This window comes from Osmerus eperlanus, chromosome 19 (genome assembly GCF_963692335.1).
Source record: "Osmerus eperlanus chromosome 19, fOsmEpe2.1, whole genome shotgun sequence".
Lineage (NCBI taxonomy): Eukaryota > Metazoa > Chordata > Actinopteri > Osmeriformes > Osmeridae > Osmerus > Osmerus eperlanus.
In genome coordinates this window covers 12,185,725-12,208,249 of record NC_085036.1, presented here as the reverse complement: position 1 = coordinate 12,208,249, position 22,525 = coordinate 12,185,725, and the positions used below count along the sequence as shown (strand labels likewise).

At 46.0% G+C, this 22,525-nt stretch overlaps 3 protein-coding genes across 3 annotated transcripts; 2 read left to right on the top strand and 1 right to left on the bottom strand.

Annotated features, from left to right (window-relative positions):
- Positions 1 to 589: 589 nt before the first annotated feature.
- Positions 590 to 4,850, top strand: LOC134039334 (potassium channel subfamily K member 4). Its single transcript, XM_062485141.1, has 6 exons — positions 590 to 886; positions 1,141 to 1,258; positions 1,594 to 1,754; positions 2,122 to 2,308; positions 2,919 to 3,061; positions 3,495 to 4,850. Exons 1-6 carry the CDS (start codon positions 698 to 700, stop codon positions 4,134 to 4,136), a joined length of 1,440 nt encoding a protein of 479 aa, XP_062341125.1. The 5' UTR covers positions 590 to 697; the 3' UTR covers positions 4,137 to 4,850.
- A 74-nt stretch (positions 4,851 to 4,924) lies between these two features.
- Positions 4,925 to 13,265, bottom strand: LOC134039339 (hatching enzyme 1.2-like). Its single transcript, XM_062485149.1, has 9 exons — positions 13,084 to 13,265; positions 7,155 to 7,315; positions 6,988 to 7,020; positions 6,746 to 6,886; positions 6,476 to 6,593; positions 5,917 to 6,095; positions 5,581 to 5,662; positions 5,214 to 5,335; positions 4,925 to 5,024 (listed from the first exon to the last, which is right to left on the bottom strand). Coding segments are annotated over exons 2-9 (762 nt in total). The 5' UTR covers positions 7,240 to 7,315; positions 13,084 to 13,265; the 3' UTR covers positions 4,925 to 5,022.
- esrra (estrogen-related receptor alpha) lies at positions 10,351 to 22,034 on the top strand. Its single transcript, XM_062485145.1, is given in 9 exon segments — positions 10,351 to 10,863; positions 12,524 to 12,636; positions 14,881 to 14,956; positions 14,958 to 15,265; positions 15,500 to 15,616; positions 15,864 to 15,977; positions 16,186 to 16,353; positions 17,522 to 17,791; positions 18,912 to 22,034. Coding segments are annotated over 7 exon segments (1,302 nt in total). The 5' UTR covers positions 10,351 to 10,863; positions 12,524 to 12,636; positions 14,881 to 14,885; the 3' UTR covers positions 19,166 to 22,034.
- The last annotated feature ends 491 nt before the right edge of the window (positions 22,035 to 22,525 follow it).

The following is a 22,525-nucleotide window of genomic DNA, read 5'->3' as shown; positions in this document are numbered from 1 at the left end:
AAGACCTGTCAATACACCAGCTGTTTTCCATGTTCCACAACCCAGGCTCTCTGGGAAACCCTTCCCTGCCACAGACAAGAAGTCACACTTGGATCTCTCGTGTATCCGTTGAGGGATTGATCCCACACATAATACAATGTTTACAAACAGTGTGGTCAGTGTTCACATAAAAAGACGATATGTTCACGAACATGCTCAGACAATGCTCCGCTCTCCTTCCTGATGGCGAAACCGCTTTCTTCTACTTGTCCACCTCCCTCTGCTCTCCTGCTCAGTGTCGCCCCCTTCAGACGGTGAGGAGGGGCTGCCTCATAGCTACGGGTCCAGAGACTCCATACTCAGCCACCGAGAGAAGAGGGCTTGGAGGAGGAGGAGAGGGGAAGAAGGGGGAGAGAGAGAGAGGTAAACGTCACAGAAATTAACTGAAGTGGTGGTGAGTGGTGGAGCCAGGAAATCTTTCATAGGGGCTGTGGTTAGGGGGGGCAGAAAAACTAATTGTTTGTGTCAGTCAGTGTTTGGGTGGAGGTGGCCCTGGGCTCACCCTGACCCTGAACAGTAATTGTTGCAGTTAAAGGTCAGCCAGGCTGTCTGATGACCATGCTGCTGCCTCCACAGCTGGGGTCCTGAGCGTGGGGGCCCTGAGAGTGGGGGGAGGAGGCCTGCAGCTCCAGTCCTATCCCTGAGCGGAGGGTCAGCCATGCGCTGCTCCACCCTCCTGGGCATCCTGACCGGGGTCCTGCTCTACCTGATCCTGGGGGCCGTGGTGTTCCGCACCCTGGAGCTCCCCCGCGAGGAGGGCCAGCACATGCAGCTGCACGACACGCGACGCGCCTTCCTGGAGAACTACACCTGCGTCAGCCCTGACATCCTGCAGGCCCTCATAGAGGTACGCTCACCTGGCTCACCTGTGGAACACTCTGGTCACCTGGCTACGCCTGGAGAACAACCTGGTCGCCTTGGTTACCCATGCAGAGGCATACAATCCATGGTTTATGTGCCTACACCTGCACTATACACACACACAACATGATGAGAGGTCACACACAGCGGTGAAGAAGATTCACTCTCTCAGAGCCACCAAACACTTGTGTGTTTTTTTTCTCTCGTTTTCTCTCTCTCTTCTCTCTTTCTCCCCCTCAGGAGGTGGCCGATGCGATTGGTGCAGGCGTGGATCCCAGCGCCAATGAGACTTCCTTCAGCAGCCAATGGGATCTGGCCAGCGCCTTCTTCTTCTCTGGTACCATCATCACCACCATCGGTGTGTGTCCAGAAGGTTCCCTGCATCCATCCAAAATGCACTATAATATATTGAAGTAATAATATCTTACAGCATAATATCTTACCAGCGTTCCGCCTCAATTCCTACAGTTTCCAGCCAAATGTAATCAATATAATCAATGTTTTCTTTCTCAGTTCTGCTCTTCTAGTTTGTCGTATGTCGTGTGAAGTATGCTTGACATCCCACTGTCCTTACACAGCCCAGTTCATAGTCTTCTTTAACACCAGGAGGGTTCTACAGGCCCATCTTGTGAGAGTGAAATGAACCCCCCCCCCTCTCGGTAAAACTGACGTTTTTGACATTTGTTGCGGCAGGTTTTGGGAACATCTCCCCAAAGACAGAAGGCGGGCAGCTGTTCTGCATCTTCTACGCCCTGGTGGGGATCCCTCTCTTTGGCTTCCTGCTGGCTGGCGTTGGAGACCACCTGGGGACTGGGCTCAGCAAAGCTGTGCTCAAAATAGAGACTCTCTTCCTGGTCAGACCTCTTACTGCTGTAACTGGTGCTGGATTTGCTGTCTGTCTCTGATGTGTTTCTGCGTTTTACCATGTGATGTTAGTTAATGACAGTTTACATGTTGCTGTTGCACTATAATTGAGATGTTGTGGCTGAAATGTCATTATTTTACACCGTGCCTGATGAATAGAGACCCTTCCTTGACTCTGTCACTTATTAGAACATTGTTAGAACCATGCACTTCTGATATTTCTATCCACCCTACTTTGTCTCTTTGGATAAAAGCTTCTGCTAAACTAATAAAACGTAAACATCTCTCTCTCTCTGTCTGTCCACCTCCACCTGTCCTCCTCTATCACTCCGTCTTGTGTCCCTCCCTGTTTCCCAGAGGTGGAAGGTGAGCCCTACGATTGTGAGGGTCATCTCAGCCGTCTTGTCCATCCTGTTGGGGTGCGTACTCTTCGTTGCCGTGCCGATCATGGTGTTTAAGGAAGTTGAGAAGTGGTCTTTCCTGGAGTCCGCCTACTTTGTGGTCATCACCTTGACTACGGTGGGCTTCGGAGACTATGTGGCAGGTACGTTTACCATCGCCCTGAGACGGTATCGGTTTCTCATTATCTGTTATCCGTTGTTCTTTCTTTATGATTCCACGCTCGATACAAAATGCAGTCAAAATTCAATTTGATGTGATTTTTATTTAATAAAACGTTTTATGACACTTTGAATAATTGATAGAAGACTGTGTAGAGAACGTAACAGGAACATCTGTGAGGTTTCAGCACCTTCTAGTGTTTTCTTCTAGTAGTGGAATTTTGCTTTCTGCACATCTGTTGATCTCAGAGTTAGCCGCAGAATCGAAAAATTGTTTCTTGTTTGACCACAGTAGGCCTGTGAATTAATAGACGTCATTACATTTTTTTATTGTATTTTATTATTTGATGCAATAATAATGATATTCAATCATAAACCCTATGTTGTCTTACTGTATTTAAGTAATGTATGACTCTTTTGTCACTTTGGTTTAGAACTAAATGCTAATTCGAATCAATGAGATCAAGAATGACCTCCTGATAAACATGTTGGTCTTTCAGTCGTTAAAACAGAACCTGCTCCTTTGTGTTCCCACCAGGCTGGTCAGTGTAAGCCCTGCTCTATGCAAACCACATCTCCTCTCCCTGTGTTCAGGTGACAGTGGAGACAGGGGGAGTGACCACTGGTACAAGCCTCTGGTTTGGTTCTGGATCCTTCTTGGTCTGGCCTACTTTGTTTCGGTGCTGACCATGATTGGGAACTGGATCCGAGTGCTGTTCAAGAAGACCAGGGCTGAGGTAAGAAGGAGGGGATGGCGTCTCTCCTCTCCTGCCTTCTCTCCCTCCCTCCCTCCCGTCCCTCCTCTCCCTCCTCCCCATCTTCTCCCTCCCTCCTCTCCCGTCCCTCCTCTCCCTCCTCCCCATCTTCTCCCTCCCTCCCCTCCCGTCCCTCCTCTCCGTCCTCTCCCTCCTCTCCCTCCCTCCTCTCCCTCTCGTCTCTCCTTCCCCCTCTCTAACCACTCCAAGTCCCCTCTCTCCTCTCCTGCCCTTTTTCTCCTCTCTCTAATGCCACCATCCCCTCTCTCCTGCCCCCCCCCCCTTCCGGCTCTACCTTCCCCTCATGCCCCCCCTCTGTCTGTAACCACCCCTCCCCCCTTCCTACCCCCCCTCTGTCTGTAACTACCCCCCCCCCTCCTGCCCATCCTCGGGTCGCCCCGTTTCTAACCCCCAGATGGAGGAGCTGCGTGCTCACGCCACCGACTGGACCCAGAACATCCAGAACATGTCTGTCGACTTCCGCATCCCGGGAAAACTGGACGACCCCTTCAAGGGACGCAGGAGGAAGCGTCGCCATGGCGGCCGCAATCGCAGCCACGGGGGCGGTCAGAGCGTGTCCATCACAGGTGCCCCTGGGGAGGGGGGCACGGCCATGGAGAACGGCCAGCTGCCCCCGAGCCCGTCAGAATCCGGGTCCTCATCCTGCTCGTACTCCTACTCCTCCAACGAGTCTGAGTCCGGCTCCAGGACGGGGTCAGAGGTCACTCAGACTGAGCGCGTGCCTGAGGGGAAAAGTCAAGAGCTTGATAAAGACTTTTTCCCCGACCAACTTTACTGCCAGCCTCTGGACTACTTCGGAGAGAACCTGGCTTTCATCGACGAGTCTTCGGATGCTTTGAGCGGAAAGCTGCACTTGGATCCCCTGCTGGATCCAGCGCAGCCTGGTTCTGTCCCTCGGAAGACTAAGAGAAGACGCCATAGAAGGCCACTTCCACAGAAGAGCCCGAAGACCAGCCCTTCCAACCCAGGGAAGAAAGAACCAAACGGGGACATAAATCCTCCTTCGAATCCACCACCTTCTCCACCAAGGCCTTAATAGCTGGAGGAAGCCAAAGACTTAAACTTATGGTTGAATCACCATATTAAAAAAAAATATGATTGATATATCAATCAACAGTCAGGGACTACACTCGTGGCAGCACATCCTCTGGGCGAGCTCTGTGATCCGTGTAAAAACTGGAAATCAAGGTTTGTTAAGGTGTGTCAATTGCTCGTTACGCCTGCTACTAAGGCACAACTCCAGATGAATCTAAAGGGTTCACAGACCTGGGAGTTGCAAGTGCGACATCTTCACAGCTCGTGTTCGCCTGTCTGCTTCAGAGATGGAGATGAATTGATCCTAGTAAATACCTGCAACTGAAATCAAATTTACTTTGCATGTAAAATGTCATGGAATGAATTTTTATGATCACTCTATGTTGGGATCATTATACATTTTATTTTTTATTAATATTCATGCTCTGACATGGGGACTTTAATGCAATGCATCCATGCCCACTGTGTGCCTTTCTGAGAAGCTTTCAGGCTCCATCAGATGAGAAGTCTTGTTCCTGTCAGTGTGTGGAACTCCCGGTGTCTGTTACTAACTCCAGGTTGGCACAGTTTGAAGGTCTGCTTGCTCTGTGTGTATGCTTCACTTTGAACTGTTTCGATTGAGAATCACATTAGTTCACTGCTAACTGTTATAAGAAATATAAGCTTTTTTTGTGAAAATATATCGAGGCATGTATTTCTGCAAATGAAAACAAATGCTAGACAAAAAAAGTAATTTCTCTAGTTTTATTTTCAGAAAGTTAAGACAATCAGTAAATCTACGAAATGTAAAGTACTACTAGCATGACGGATCATCACTTAGACTATTTTCTTTGACTTATGACTCCTTTGAGAGACACCTTCTAGGGTCCTGTCATCCTTCTTCACATTCCTGCAATGAGAAAACACAGTATCGTTATTTCCATAAAGTGATTCTGTGAGACGGTAATCACAGTGGAGTATGTTTTGGTGTACGTCACAAATATGAACAACATCGAGGAATCTGAAGCTAGTTTTCAGGTCTACCTGAGCAAACGTTTTAATGGGTCAGGGTAGGATGACGTAATTTAACTTGACTCACAGCATTCATAGAGCTTGTTAACCCTTTGGATGTCAATCTTGCCCATCCCGACCCTCTGGCCGATGGTGACAGAGGAATCAGGGATGGGGGTGATAGTATCCCCTCTGTGCGAGAAGGCGTGTCTACCATAGAGGACAGGAACAAACAATAACAATTCTGTGTTAATCAAATAAAAATCAAGTCAAATTGTTATTGCAAAACCCTTTTTACAAGCGATATCAAAGAGGGCTTCACATACATAAAACTGCATAAATTCTATGTTAATCTGAGAAATAATCTGAGAAATGATGTGTAACAGTGTAATCGAGAGACCGTAACTCGTGAGTTTACAGCCTTGCATGACTAAAGCATAGAATTGGGTACATACTTTCCATAGTGCATGACAGAGGAGTAGTCATACGGAGTATTCAGGTTATTAGTATCTTGCTTCACGAAATCCTTAGTATTCTCTGGAAGGATGATTCAAGGATGTATAGTCAGTAAAACTTGATACAGGGAGTGTGGGTTACATGGTTGCTACATGGTTACATGGTTGCTAACTTTGTTATTGTACTGTTACATAGCTACATGGTAGTTCATATAACCTTAGTAAAAAAAAAAAAAAAGTGTTCCTATGCAGTCACATGGAAGTTAATGTAACCTTAATGTAAAGTGTTTATGCCATGATTCTTCATGGTCTGGCAGTGAGAGTGGCTGTGCTCACCCGGACGTATGTTCTCAAAGTTGACCCTGATGTACTTGTCCCTGTCGCTGCGGGTGTGCTCATGGTGGAAACCCAGAGCATGGAGAAGCTCATGCTGAATCACGCCGTTATTGATGCAGCCGCTGGTATCCAGGGACACCTGCTGCCCCCCTCGCTGCCTCCCCAAGGCGGACCAGCATCTGTGAGGAACAAGAGCCAGGAGATAGGAGGGATGAGACAGGAGGCAGGAAACAGGATATAGGAGGCAGGAGGCAAGAGGGAAGAGAAAGGTGTGTGGAGGCAGGAAAGAGGAGACATGAGACCATTGAGCTACTGCACCTATCCCCTATTTAAGAACAGGGTGTCAGCTTCCACAAGGGGCCTTTCCAACACACCTCTAGGTTCAGTAGGTTTCACTTAGGAAACAGACATCACATTTAGAAGATTCTTATTCGTCCACCTCATTTTTAAAATCAGTATCACTGCATATGATAAGTCACTCTTTCATGCCCCCCTAACTTAATCCAGCCAAACCTACCCCTGCTACAGACCCTGATTGGACAGGTTGGTTAGAACTCACCCGCCATTACTCCTAATATCGAGGTAGTTCCACTGGCCAGCATATGGGACGAAGCGAATGCAGGTTTGAGTTGCAAACCCATTCATGGCCCTTTTGATTGTGTTTACGTCATTGCTCCCTGTAAGGAAGACAACATGGTTAGGTGACACATAACATTGCATCTACTGAGATGTGCATTTCAGAGCCTAGTTCTGTGTTGTATGCAGATTTGTAGTAATTTAGCAGACACTGATCCCAAGCAACAGTAAATAGTAATGCTTTTTTACATACGAAAGACAGTGTCGATCTTGTATGGCACCTCAACCAGTCCGGATGCAGATTTAGGCCATTTGCATTGTTGGCTTAAGCACTTCATAGCATTTCTAGTCGTTGGCAATGCTACATCTCCTTCCAGCAACAAATGGCTCATCCCTGGGTTGGAAAGTTGAACGAATCAGAATTTGATGTGATATGTTTGTTTAATTTAAATTACTCAGTTGGCGTATGTAGGAATAGGTCTATATTATATTTACCTTTGTTTGCCTCAATAATTATTGTAGAGACGTCTGGAAAGGCAGATGTGTAAAGATACAATTAGGTACTTAAAGTTCCCAAGCACAGGCTATGTGTCATGTCACTGGCAGAAAACAAAGTAATTTGATTGTCAAACAAAACAACATTTTGGCGCGGAAACACTCACCCACCGCCACATCTCCCTCCTGCAGAGAGGCCTGTGTGAGGCCCAGAAGAAGCACCAGAACAGCCGAGACAAAACGATGATCCATGTTCCCTCAGGGTAGCGTGAAGCACTGAAGAGATGACTAGTTGACTAGGAGATTCCAGTGTGTATGTGGGGCTGATCTGAGGCAGGTTTTTATACATCTCCAGGAGGGCAGAAACAATGGTGGGCATAACTAAAAATGTTGAGCCTTTAATGAGTCATGTTAAGCTACAACAGTCCACACCCATGGAGTAAGCCAACACAAGATAACTTAAGTACTGTGACTGTCTAACAGTGTGAAAAGGTATTTGTTATTAGGAATGGCCCTATTATTGGCGAAAATTCGTAATTTTTAATGTACAGTTTTTGATTATAATTGGCTGAGTTGACAAATATAACACAAACTACTGTTAACAACAGTAACAAAGTTACTTGTAATTCTGAATTGTAAAACATTTCCATGTTTTTACGCCCAGATCACAAAGATGGTCGTGTGTTTTGTGTAATTCCACCTTATCCTTTTCCACCTCACCTCACCCCAACAGTAAACAGTTTCATTTCATATAACAACATAAACTACAGATGTTCGCTGAGGAATTGAACGCGAAAGCTAAAAACACCAACACAGATAACAATTTAGTTTAGAAAGGAACCTTCAATATGACTTGAGAAGAATAACTATGACATCTAAATTAGGCAACGGCCTATACTGAGCAGGACAGTGTGTGACCTTGTATTCAAGGACAAACTGCACGCAGTCATCACGAGTAGTTTTTACGTTTTAACCAAGAATCCACCAGGGGGCGTAAGACCACTGAATTTATTAAATGGTGTTGTGTTTTCTTCACTAAAGTAAGCTGTATTTGAAATACCGCTGACCAAGCACCGTAAGTCTCGGCAATCGTTTTTTGATATACAGCCTACCATTGTTTAAAAATAAATAAAGGAACTTTCAAAGTCAACGGTATCTCTACGTTGAGCAATGATGACTGGTGATAGCAGGTGTCCCGTTCCACAATGGCCCAATAATAACTAAAACACGTGACACACATTCTTGCACTTGCATGCATCGGTTACATGTGTGTAAGTAAAACGAATGTATGTATTTTCCACATTCAAAAGGGGTCAGTTGGCCTATTTTGGTATTTGGTTTTATTGGCATGCTTTCTCAAGGCTAAATGCTGTCCAGCTGACCATTTCCTCTCTGTCATCCTATTTTTAAAACAGTTTTAGCACTTCGGAGTCCCTCTTTTTCAACCCTTCCACCATTTCAATCATGTCTCCTGTTCTCATTTTGTTGTCTACACAGTCTTGTGGTCAAAAATTAGCGGGTGGCGCCCCAGTAAATCATTAAGCTCTTTAAAATGTCAATTGCAGTTGTCTTCACCTGGCCTACAACCAGTTTGGCAGATCCCCAACGCTGGACAAGATGATAATTATTAAGTTTGCCTTTTATATATTATTATTTATTTTGAATTCATTCAGCTCTGTCTAGGCTTTGAGGCAAGGCACACTGAAAAATTGTAACTTACAAAGGGTAAGTTGAAATTATCCTCCACCAATGCTATCATTGATATTTAATGTGTACATAAATAAACATAAATAAGCAATAGGCTATCAATTGTTTTGAGAGAAAAAATACATAAAATTGACCTGAGTGTGAATTGGTGCATTACCCCCTACCCATCAATGACTGCTTTGTTAGGTAATGCTGGTGTTTCTGTTTAGGTTCACACCTGTCTCAGGATCACGACCTGTCAGATACCGGAGCAACACAGACCGACCCCCCCCCCCCCTTCCTCCTCCTCCTCCCCCCTCCTCCGCACAAGACATTTCATTCAATTCTATTAAAGCTTCAAAGAGGGTAGAGGCTACATACTTAAATAACTTCAGTAAAGACAGAGATAGAATAAGCTACGTTGCTACATGAACAGTATAGCTACAAAACACTGTAGCTGGTTAAATAACAGTATTCTATTACTGGATCATACGAATTAATATACAGGTTTTGGAAATCTGAAAAAAATACATGTATAGCCATACAGCTCCCCTGCACCTCCTCCCTTTCGTTTTCCAGGGACGGATAATGCGGAGCCTGCAACATCTTGCTGTGCCGCTGAATTGCAGTGTCTGCGGAGCCGGTGCATGACCTTCAATTCAAGGTCGTTGGGATATTTTCAATGACATGCGGAACACTAGCGTATTTTTCTCCCGTATAACAGAATAATCACGACTCAGTCGCCTGTTCTTTCATGGTAGACTATAACCTTAATATGCGTGAATTAACATGCGAATATAAAAGCATGTAATAACCACTCGATTACACACATTAGCCTACATTGAGTGTGTGTGTGTGTGTGAGGGGGGGGGGGTAGGCTGATTTGTACTTCTATGAGCTCTGAACAAATTGAGTCATACAATTCATTACTAAAAATCCATAGGTTTTTGTCTGACGCTGTAGTCAGCTGTTTTCCGTTACAGCGCTGCAAGAGTCTCGAGATAGAATGCCCACCCCCGCTCCCTTCCTCTAAGCCAGCTGTTATGATCAAGTTACCAAGCGGATTCGAGAACGGCTTCTTCCTTTTCTCATCTCATTGCAGTTATCCACTGACCCCCAATTCCCTGGCCCAAATCCAGCAACTGCTTGGCGTACCAGCTGACGAGTGTGGCCTAGTAGCATAGGGAACCGGGGTCAGTGTCACAAGACCGAGTTGACTGCGCGCGGCTGCAAACATTTTCCATGCCATCTAAAGAGATGTCAGCGCGCTATTGGAACAATTGAAGCATTCCCAACCATTACAGAAAAATAACCAATTGGTGTGGAAATCGCTTTTCAAGGTCGCACTATAATTTTACTCGGCATTGATGAAAATACTGTTTACTATGTTAGTACTAACTAGTACTAGTCAATTAGGTCAATTGATTGGTCATTGATCAGTTGTTTTAAGGCAGTTAAACTGCGTAATTTTTTGGGATCCGATTAAAACTTGTTAAATCCTACAAGTCCTCTAATGTGACAGTTCCCTAACACTTTTAAACATGTGCTCTTGGAACAGTTATTCTTTAAACCAATGAGTCAGGCAGACCCTATAGCCAACAGTAGACTGGGACCGTTCCTTCATTGTTGCAATGCTGATGACGCCGACGGAGGGAGGCAGGATTGGAGGACTCATACGGACGTAACGGAGACACAGCATACGCAAGTGGGAGAGGGAGGAGAGTATAGAGGTATACGTAACTGAAACCTCAGTTGTAGCCTATAATACCTCCATGGTGGTAGCAGCGAAAGGCGAGGATCTAAAACCCAAGTACAGTAACATCAATAAGGAGATCCGGACGGAACAAGAAGAGAGTAGCGTATGGATTTAAAACGCCAAATGGTTGACTGACCCGTTTTCTTGATACCGTGTTTTTTGGACCTACGCCTTTTACGTAGGATAGGCTACGTTTGGCAATACATCGCCACATTATATTTCAGAGACAACGCGGTAGTTGCTTGTGCATTTAACATTTATGTTAAAAAAAAGGCCATCCATGCTCTTCGTCAACTAGCATACTCGCACTCCTAATGCAATGACGAATGCCCGGTGAGGTTTACGTTGGCTAAGCCGGTGGCCAGACATCAGTGGAATAGGTAGCATAGCTGTTTCTGAACCGACATCCTGTGACGATGTGTTCACATGTACCAGTAAGTATTGACTTATTTAAATAGTATAGTGACCCAATTATTTCCGATGCTTTGCATGTACTAATCATTTCGTAGATAAGTTTGCGTGTCTACGTTTGAGGGGACACGAGTTGTGCTCTGTTCGTTGCAGTTAGAATTGCTGAATGTGTTGGCATGTTGTGTCTAGAACATCGTGACTGACCCGCTGATTTAAGACCACCCCCTGCGCATTTCACAATTTGATCATTTGTATAAAGATAATGTAGCCTATCGCCTATCCAGTAGGCAATGGTCATGTACCATGTGTCGCTTGGCACTAACGTAGCCTAGTAGGTGTAACCTACTATTGGTCAAAACCTAAACTGCAACTGTTTTCTACCATGTGGTTGTCCTGCTAACTTGAGTCTTGGGCATCCAGCATATCTCTCACACACATGCCTGCTATTCACCTAATATATTTGATGTCAAGAGTGCAGGAGGCAGTCTTTCCTTAGAAATACCTGTGCAAACCATGGTTCTTCAGGACTAAGATTGAGATTCCTGATCTTAAGAAGCCCTAATCCAGTTTAGCAATTAACCTTTAACCAGTCTGCGATCAGTGGACAAGGTCACCTCCGCTGTTCCCTCTGTCTCCACAGTGCGCCGCATGTAAAGCTGTCAAAGAGCTTAATATTAGTCACACTATCAGCTCCCACTATCACTAGAACCCAAAGACCAACAAGGCTCTCACAGAGCTTATAGATAAAGAGCACTGAAAGATGGTTAACAAAACATTGCTGGACAAACAGGCAGGGAGTCTTTTAAATTCCACAGGAAATTATTCATTGTGCTGTTCACCTAAGTAAGTTATATAAAGAAAATATGCAATATTCATCCCTATCAATTTTGATTAACAATCTCCTGTATATATTTGGTACTATGTAGCCTTATCATAACTTTGGATGCCTTTGAAGTAGACTATACTTCACCATTCAACATGCATGATGAGTGCCAACTCTCTACACCACACATCAAAAACTTAATATATATATATATATTTTTTTTTAACTTTAAAACTTAAGTTTACTAATATATTCGAAAAATAGTTATTGAACTAACTAATTTAATAAAATATTAAATGTTTATGATTATGTTACAATACTTCCTGTTCAACTCATTCCTGTTCAACTCATTCCACTCATTCTCAGTGTGCCTTTCTCAAAAACGAGTTTAGAATTAACTCAAACCTCCTGAGTGTGCATTTGTGTCAGAGAGATAGGCATTATAGTTATTACCATGTCTGTCCTTCAAGCTTTCGTGTGACTTTGACCTTTGGAATGTGTCACAGTGTACGGGGGAGGGGCAGTAAAGTCTGGTGCACAGAAACGTATATTTATAGTACGCTTGCCCAACCCCGGAGTGAGAATCTGGATTGCATGAACTCACAAACATTTATAAATACGAACGAAAATGTACAAATTATTTCGAAGACACAGTGCAGACATCCATTAAATAGCATTTCTTAGACTTTTATTTACCATTTCCTAAGGAGCATTGAGCAAACTACTGATTAGCCATTTCAAGATCGGATGCTTTGAAGGTGCAACGCAAGTTAACTGTTAACAGTAAAGACTAGACTAGCTATATTCCGACAGACCCAGACGACAGAAAAACGACGACCTATTCTTGCCTCCCTTTTCAGGTTTCGTGATAACTGGGAAGTTCTACCCTGACTGTACCAAGAGCGGCGTAGCCTACTTAAGTGGATAACCACCATTAAACACGAATAAAATAATTCAGCGGTCTGGCACACAGGTAAACTCGTTTTCTTGCATTTTGTTGCCCAATGCCGATGTAAACTGTAGCAGGATTATTTTATAATTCAGCCCTCCCATCCACTAGCTAAAGCTGCACTTTAGGTCGGCAATCTCTTGCTACGAGACACATACAGTAACAATGTAACCCTCCCTCCCCCATTCACCCAGAACCAACATCTATCAGAAATGTCTTGTCTCGAGTAGGCTATGACATATCACAATTGTAAGTACACAGTAGCTAACTTGTATATGTTATACTGGTCAGGACGCTTTACTAACTATATGACGACAACGTAGAAGCCACCTGCTTAACAATGTTACAGTACCGTGGTGTTAAGACTCCTTACGTTTTGGTTTTTCCTTAAGCTAAACTGTTAGCCAGCTAGCTGTTTCTCTTGCTAGCTGTTAGACGTAGTGTGTGAAAAAGCACGTGTATAGTAGCTACCTTATGTTCAACAGTTTCTGGCAGCGGTTTCTATCATGTCTGGTCATTAATGCGGTGTATCGTTTAGTTAAAATGCCAGGCAGGTAGTTAGCAAGCTACTAGCATTGGCTAGCTATACTGGCACACATCAAGGGAAGGTGCTGAGAAAGACTCGTTTGTTTGAATTCAATTACGGCCGCTAGGCTGGAATTATGTCAATTTTGTGTTGTATGCGGCATACGAAAATATATATCTGCGTTACATCACACAAGCCGGACACCGGCTCATCAAAAAGAGATTAAGGGTGGCTTGGACGTTCCCATATTTCAATATTTGAAATGGTACTGCTCGGTTTGTGTCCTGCTCTCACCATGAGGGTTTCGCCCTTGAGCAAGCTACATAAGCCATACCTGCTTTATTAAGCTAACTATATGTGCTAGCTTGCATATTGAATATGTCTTATTTCTACCAGCGTAGAGGGTTTGGCAGACTTCCCATTGACAAGTAGTTGCGAAGACCTCTCAGACCGGTCAATTTAGGTGTTTCTGTCACTTAAGCACTTTTGAAATGTTAATTTGAGAAACTTGGGAAGTATGTGGTACCAGAACATCAACCAATAAGATGGTCGTCTAATTCACAGATTTATTTACCACACCCCAGACATTATTTACAATGCCGGTAAATAAACCCATGGGCTGTGAATGCCTTTACACATTCAGGAGAGTGATTTACTTGAGAGCTAGGCCTCTGTCTTCCATTTATTCACTGGACTGTGGGGATCTACTAGATAGTGTCATGTAGGTGTGGGGTAAGTGAGTTGGAGAGATGGGGCAAATGTCAAAGTTGACGTGTTACATAAACACGTACAGATTAGAGACCAGTGTACAGGAACTGGGAAGCGTTGGGTTGGTGGACTGGGGGCAGTCTGTTGGCCTGCATTGCAACACCTCATCCCAGAGCTGTGTCAGAGAGCAGTAGACAGTGTGCGGTCTAGAGTTCATGATGGCACCCTGCTTTTACACAATCCCCTGGCAATGGGTTCTGCACACCCATCATCCCAGGCACACCGCAGTGAAGTTGTCCTCCCACTAATAGGCCTTTTAGTACCGTCCTGTGTGTTTTAAACACGGCTTGCACGGTTTGTACCTTGTAAGTGTTTAATGCCTTTGTGTAAAATGGTAGTTTCCTTTTAGAATGTCTAAGCCCAGGTTGTCAAGACTGACTGAACTCGTGTTGTGTTGGTTGAGTGAAAGCTCTACTGGGATTCTTTATGAGGGGTTAATTAGAGGATTGGTCGTCCTCTGGTCTGGATTACTGACCCTAATCTGGAGAGGGCAGAGTAGGTTGGAGCTGGGATTACGCCCGCTCTCCTTCAGAACCCGAGCTCCTTAGCCCTCATTCTAGCACAAACATTCAAATGCTCACACATCTCTCATTTCCCCTCTCCTCTATTTAGCATGCAGGCCTAGCTGCACTTTCTTTTTTATTTATCTTGCTACTGCATAGACGGTCTGCTCCAAGCATCTTACCTATTCGTACACAGGGTGGGAGAGACCAGACTATTATTACTCTCTGCAGGTGTTTAGGTGTTTGCTGAGTCGGATAGTCGTTTAGAAAATGGGACCATGATGACTGACTGTGCTAATTTCCTTACTGCTTCTCGTGTGGATTGATGATGGCTATATGTACTTGAAGGGTCACGTTGACCACCTCCCCCTCTCCTCTCTTTTGCTCCTCCTCCTCTCTCTTCCTGTCTGCCTCCCCCTCTCTTTTGCTCCTTTCCCTCTCTTTTCCCATCTTCCTTCCCTCTGCGCGCAGAGATAATGTCTTCCAGGGAGCATCGTACCGACCTCTACATCAAGGCTGAGCCCAGCAGTCCGGAGGGAGGGGGGGGGGGGGCGCAACAGCCCCGGGGGGGCGTCCTCCGACTCCTCCCAGAGCGGCGGCGGCGGGACCAGGGGCGACGGAGTGGGCCGCTACTCCCCGCCCCTCTACACGCCCGCCATGCGCTGCCACTTCAAGGAGGAGGGCGGGGACGCGGTGGAGGAGGGGTCTACCGGCAGCGGGGGCGGGCGCTGCAAGTACGCCCTGAGCACGCTGCCCAAGAGGCTGTGTCTGGTGTGCGGAGACGTGGCCTCAGGGTATCACTACGGAGTGGCCTCCTGCGAGGCCTGCAAGGCCTTCTTCAAGAGAACCATACAGGGTAAAGGAGACTGACTTGAAGGTGTTTCACACGATGAGGGTGTGACTGTGCTATACAGCTGGGAGGATAGGAAATTGTAAACGTTTGTGTTTTCTGGGATGCACTTCTTAAATGCTTGTGTGGTTGTGCGTGCTTCTCCATTCCACAAGAATTGTTTTCCCACCAGTGCGTTTCTGTCTCAAGGGTTGCCGTTCATGTCTCTGTGGGTCCTAACCTCAACTAATCCTGTTCCAGGTAACATTGAGTACAGCTGTCCTGCGTCCAACGAGTGTGAGATCACCAAGAGACGTCGGAAGGCCTGTCAGGCGTGCCGTTTCACCAAGTGCCTCAAAGTAGGCATGCTGAAAGAGGGTGAGCGAGAGACAGAGAGTGTAAGGGGGGAGAGGGAGAGAGAGAAGTAGGCATGCTGACAGAGGGAGAGCGTCACATAGGGATTACTACAACAACAAATGTGACATTCAGATTCGTGTTTTTGATTTGTTTTATGTGATATTTTTTAAAATTCATATTGTCTGACTTTGTATTCATCTTTTCTCTCTCTCTCTCATTCTCTTGCTTTCCCCCCTCTCTCTCTCCTCTCTTCCTGTCTGTATTGTAGGAGTTCGTCTGGACCGGGTGAGAGGCGGAAGGCAGAAGTATAAAAGGCGGCCGGAGGTGGAAAATGCCACTTACCAGAGCGCCCCTCTCCCGCTCAGAAAGGAGGGGGACAAAGGTACATACACAAGCCACAGCCAGCAGCGTTTCCATCACACTCCAACTGCCTCTTGAAAAACACCTCCAGCTCCCATGTTTGTTTTCGTCCGATCCATTTGACGTTTTTTTTCCCTCATTAATCCAAAGGCGACCTACCAGTAGGCCAACGTGTACTAATTACATCAGACCTAACAGCTGTTTTGGTTGGGTGTGACCCCCTCACTCAGGCTCGTCCAACATCATCGTGTCCCACCTCCTGGTGGCCGAGCCTGAGAAGCTGTTCGCTATGCCCGACCCCCTGCAGCCCGACACGGCCCAGCGCACACTCACCACCCTCTGTGACCTGGCCGACCGTGAGCTGGTGGTCATCATCGGCTGGGCCAAACACATCCCCGGTAAAGAGAGGGAGGTGGAGGAGGGTCGGGGGAGGGAGGTGGAGGAGGGTCGGGGGAGGGAGGTGGAGGAGGGTCAGGGGAGGGAGGTGGAGGAGGGTCGGGGGAGGGAGGTGGAGGAGGGTCAGGGGAGGGAGGTGGAGGAGGGTCGGGGGAGGGAGGTGGAGGAGGGTCGGGGGAGGGAGGTGGAGGAGGGTCGGGGGAGGGAGGTGGAGGAGGGTCGGGGGAGGGAGGTGGAGGAGGGTCGGGGGAGGGAGGTGGAGGAGGGTCGGGGGAGGGAGGTGGAGGAGGGTCGGGGGAGGGAGGTGGAGGAGGGTCGGGGGAGGGAGGTGGAGGAGGGTCCGGGGAGGGAGGTGGAGGAGGGTCGGGGGAGGGAGGTGGAGGAGGGTCCGGGGAGGGAGGTGGAGGAGGGTCGGGGGAGGGAGGTGGAGGAGGGTCGGGGGAGGGAGGTGGAGGAGGGTCGGGGGAGGGAGGTGGAGGAGGGCCGGGGGAGGGAGGTGGAGGAGGGTCGGGGGAGGGAGGTGGAGGAGGGTCGGGGGAGGGAGGTGGAGGAGGGTCGGGGGAGGGAGGTGGAGGAGGGTCAGGGGACGGAGGTGGAGGAGGGTCAGGGGAGGGAGGTGGAGGAGGGTCAGGGGAGGGAGGTGGAGGTAGGGGTGGGGAAGAGGGAGGTAAGGGGATGGAGAGAGGTGGAAGGAAGATGGAAGAGAGAGGGGGGTGGAAGGGAAGGAGAAAGATGGAGGGGGCAGTGGAGCGAGAGAGAGGGGGGAGGGAAAGAGATGGTGGGGGGTAGGGAGAGGGGGGGAGGATGGGAGACATGGAGCGGGAAGGATGGGGCGTAGAAATGGCAGGCTGGTCACAGTGATGTATGGGTAATGGTGAAGTCATTTCTGATGACTACGTCCACAGAGAGGCTGAATCTAGACAAGCTGAGATGGTTCATGTTGTCAGGGACCAGAATACATTGTCCTTTTATCCCATGGTATAATCACCATACTATCAGTCTGTCTTCTATAACCTTGAATTCACCTTCCCCCCCTCTCTCCTCTCCTCCTTCCTCTCCCTCCCTCCCCACCCTCCCTCCTCTCTCCCTCCTCTCCCCCCCCCTCCCTCCCCACCCTCCCTCCTCTCCCTCCCACGCTCCCTCCTCTCTATCCCTCCCTCCCCCCTCCAGGCTTCCTGTCCCTGTCCCTGGCAGACCAGATGTCGGTGCTGCAGTCTGTCTGGCTGGAGGTGCTGGTGCTGGGGGTGGCCTTCCGCTCCCTGAACTGTGAGGACGAGGTGGTGTTTGCGGAGGACTTTGTCCTGGACGAGGAGATGTCTCGCGTGGCGGGCCTGACGGAGCTAAACGCTGCCATCAGTCAGCTGGCCCGCCGCTTCCGTGCCCTGCAGCTGGACCGCGAGGAGTTTGTCATGCTCAAAGCCATCGCGCTCACCAACTCGGGTAAAACTGTCCTTTTTGATTTCAATTGTATTCATTTAACAGACTGCTTTTATCCGAAGCGACATTCAAATAAGTAAAAGCTAAAGTACAGCTCACTGGTTACATTTAGTCATTTAGCAGACGCTCTTATCCAGAGCGACTTACAGTAGGTACAGTGTGGTGGTTAAGTGTGCATACCACATCGGCTGAGGCCTGACTGAGGGGACCCGGGTTCAAATCCAGCCCAGGCCGTTTTCTGCATGTCCTCTCTTTTCTCTCTCCCCTACATTTCCTGTCACATCTCACTATCCAATAAAGCAGAAATCCCCCCAAAATATATCTAAAAATTAAATTCAGAAGTGCATAGTTTGAACAGTATTTTGTCTGTTTCGGTCAGGCAACATCTGCATAGGAGACACGTCTCACAATCCTTCAGAACTAAACATTGTGATGTATATCTGCTGTGACAACATTCAGCGCCAAAAATGTATTTAGGCTTACATTGCATCTTTGTTTAGGGTAAAACATGACTTATGAACTAAGCGTAAACATGTTCAGGTGTCTTTACTGTCCCCAGACCTGAGGGACCTGGGGGATTACTGTAAACATCAGATCTGCCCTCTGCTTAGACCACAAAGAATATTTGTTTTGACAATACAAAAAGTCTCATTACCTTGGACCAGTGTGTCCTGTTCCTTTCTAATTCAGGTTTGCAGCCAGGCACACAATCCTGCAGGAATCTCTCTACCGTTTAGTTATTGAGAACACAACTTCTAGATCACCCCCACCACACTGTCTTACCAAGGCCCCTCTCTCTCCTCTCTGTCTGTGTCTGTTATCTCTCTATATTTCTTTCTTTCATATTTCTCTCTCTGACTCTCCCCTTCCTCCCCGTCTCCCTCCAGACTCTGTGTACATCGCTCTGACTCTCTCTGACTCTGTGTTCCTCCCCGTCTCCCTCCAGACTCTGTGTACATCGCTCTGACTCTCTCTGACTCTGTGTTCCTCCCCGTCTCCCTCCAGACTCTGTGTACATCGCTCTGACTCTCTCTGACTCTGTGTTCCTCCCCGTCTCCCTCCAGACTCTGTGTACATCGCTCTGACTCTCTCTGACTCTGTGTTCCTCCCCGTCTCCCTCCAGACTCTGTGTACATCGAGGACATGGAGGCGGTTCAGAAACTGCGGGACCTGCTCCATCAGGCCCTGCTGGAGCAGGAGTGCCAGCGCCACTCCGAGGACCCCCAGCGGGCGGGGCGTCTCCTCCTCACCCTGCCCCTCCTGCGGCAGACCGCCGGCCGCGCCCTCACCACCTTCTACAGCATCAAGACTCGCGGGGGCGTGCCCATGCACAAACTGTTTCTGGAGATGCTGGAGGCCATGATGGACTCTCCGTAGGGGCTGAGGTCGGAGTGGGAACGATCGGAGGATGTGAGGGCTTGATGACGTGGGTGTTCACAAATGGTAGACGAGTGTCTGGTGTGAATGGGAGAAGTTTTACTAGAATTTGACGCTTTCGTGAGGATAATCTTTGGATTAAAAAAAACTAAAAAACATTTGGCACAAGAGATTCACAAAGTGTGTGAGATGGGGAACCTCGTGGACGTGTATATATGCTCCTTTATTGGGGTTAACGGTGGAATTAAAACACGACTGCCAAATTTCAAAGAAAGGCTCAGACAATTTAAATGTGGGTAGATGCGAGAAGGAGGCATTCAATACGATTGAATGTTTGAATCATATTTATAATATCGCTATGGTCTGTTCTGTGGCAGCCTCGACATGCAGGTGTAATGACTGATGGACTACATTCATATATCATTTAGACCACACTGGAACCACATGTCTTTGACCTTTCTGCAAACGATGCAATAGCGCCCTTCTCTAAAAAGCCATACTGAAACATCTGGCAAATGTCCATTGACAACAGCAGCGGTATAGATTCAGATTCACAAGCTTGAGTAGTTGTACTTCCTAAACCCTAAACTGCAAATACAGGTACTGTTTTTCATAAGAATTACTTGCAATATATTAAAAGCAATATAATACTTAAGTTACAATGAATTAACTGACACACTCAAAATGTGGATGACGAAAGACAACCAGATGTGTGTAAACAGTGGGGTGGCTGTGGAGAATTGATTTATAAAAGGCTGTGCAATTGATTGTTAGTCCAAGAAAAGGGAAACGCCATCATGATAACTAAGCAAACGCTGTAGTGTGTCCGTGCATCTTATTTATACGGTACGTCGATCCGACGGGTACGCCAGAAGCTGAATTGTGTGTCCATGTGTGTTGGGTTGAATGTGCTCTAAATGTGTGCAGCTTAGATGTCTACATACTAAACCAACAAAGGCGCATCAAGATCAATGAAAGGGCAGCTCTGCTCGTCAAAGGCCAGCCTGGCTACGTGATTGGAGGAGATGGGCTGAGGCAGGAACTGAAGGACTTCCTGACTGTGGTCTGATTGGCTGCTTGAGCCTCCTCCTCCCCTTTGCTTGTTCTCACTTACCACACACGATTCGGATGGAACATGGTTTGAATATATTTCTCATTGGACACAGGCTCTTCTGTGGAACATTAACTATGGATGTCTGCAGTTCTCTGGTCTTCTTGCAGTCTGTTGAAGGACCTCTATTGTTTTGACCAGGTGCTTTTCACATTGTGTATAACATTTAGGCTGCAAGTGTCCTGGTGCCCTTTACGGGCAAAGAGCAACTTGAAATGCAACAGGTTCAGCCTGGGATAGCCACCGGCAGTCCTGCCTCATCCAGACCACCCTGTTCCTCCATCGTTTGCTCCTGTGTTTACATGCTTGGCAGACATCTTAGGGATGTATTTGATGTAAGCAATAATGTCAAAGTGTGTATGTGGAGAGGGAGTTAAAAGCATAATTCCCTTGTCTCTGAGGCACATGCTGAATTAGATTGACTTTTTTTAAAGACCTTCCTAAAAATATTATTCATCCATATAGAACGCTGTGATACTGTAATGGGTAACAATGCTCTATTATGATTGTAGGCCCTCACTGTTGAAAGTTAAACTTATTTCTAAGATTGACGGCTAAACCCAGCAAATGTGACAAATTCCCAGAAATAAATAATTTGATTGATTACGTAACACAGGCTAACGTGCTGCACAGTTTTTTGCATATTGTCTTCTGGGTTTTTATGATATTAACAGATTTGGACAGTTACTCTTGGCCTCAGGTTTGGGATTTGAATGAAGCAATTAATTGACAGTTATGTGAAAGCAATTATTTTAAATTGAAATAAATGTCATTCTTGTTTCCTCTTTGAAGTTTATTAAACATATATTAAACAGTTTCCCAGCAAAGAAAGGCAATGTTTCAGCCTTGACTAGATGGTTAAAGCTGCAAATGTTGATATTTCAAGTCCCAGTATTTCTGCTCAACAACTCATGATTCTTCATGATTGTAGATATGCACACAACAGCATTTGTGTTTTATTTTCCACAACACTAATTAACAGCTGGTGTAATTCTGTGTTTTCCTGTCCGATTTTTATTTTATTTTTTATTATTGTTAATTTGATTTCTAAAAGACAAACTAAGAATTTTGAATAACGTTTAAGCAAACATGGATGCCTGGGTCCAGCTTAACAAAGTGATTAAAAAAAAGATGTTAGTTTCAACAATAACTAATGTAGTAACACAAATTTAGAGTGTTCTGAAACACTACTTTGTAAATTATAGGTACGGTTGGGGTTAGGGTGGAGGAAGGGGGAAGGTTTAGACCTTCCCAATAGAGAATTTAAAGTCATTGGTAGTTATTAGTGTATGTATGTGTGTGTGCGTGTGTGTGTGTACATTGATGTAAATGAGCAATACAAGAAATTACCAAAACTCTGTTTTCACATTTCCTTGTATAGTCACATAGTGTAAATTAAACATAAACAGTAATGGTGGATTAATAATAGCAGTACTAAAGCTTATGAAAATGTTTAAATCAATATTTGTATTTTAAAAATACTGTATTTAAAAGATTAAATTCTATTTTTTACTCAATTTACTGTTGTTTGTTGATACTTGGTTTGTTTTATGTCTGTTAAAAAAGTCTAATGGTTGTAAATGTCTGTACTATTTTAAGTTGAGGTAAAATTATTTTATGTCGTTGTCTAAACACATGTTCAGATTAAATCACTGTGAAGAAAAGATAAGCGCTACACTGCAGGAAACAAAACGTAGATGAACATATTGTAGGTGCTTTGTGTTTTGTAATAAATTAACACACCATCAGGTCACTGGTCTGTCTTCTGTTACAATCTGTAACTGCCTTGTTTTGACCTCACAAAAACCTCACCTCTCTTCTAGAATTAAATAACGCCAAGAGCTATATATATCTGAGTCATACCAGAAAAAGGTCAGGTTTGAATTCTGACCGTTTGACCACAGTACTGATTTGACCAAAGGATAGGATTGTCCCTTTGGTGATTGGACCGTTGACTGTATAGACAATTCTATTGGATAGTAAAGTGGGTGCAGCGTCCATTGCTTCCCGTGCGCAGTGTGTCTTGAGAATTTAGTTCCGCGTTACTCTGGTGACAGATTCACCGTGTAAACATCTAATAAAGTATACACTATGTTATGTACTATATTTGTATGGACATACTTGTATGTGAAACAACTTGATGTGCAAAAAGTGACCAAGATGGTATGCCAATAATGAAAAAAGCCTGCATATAGCGAGAAGCTATATATATATAAGCTTCAGTATATCCTAATCTTACACTCCGTGAG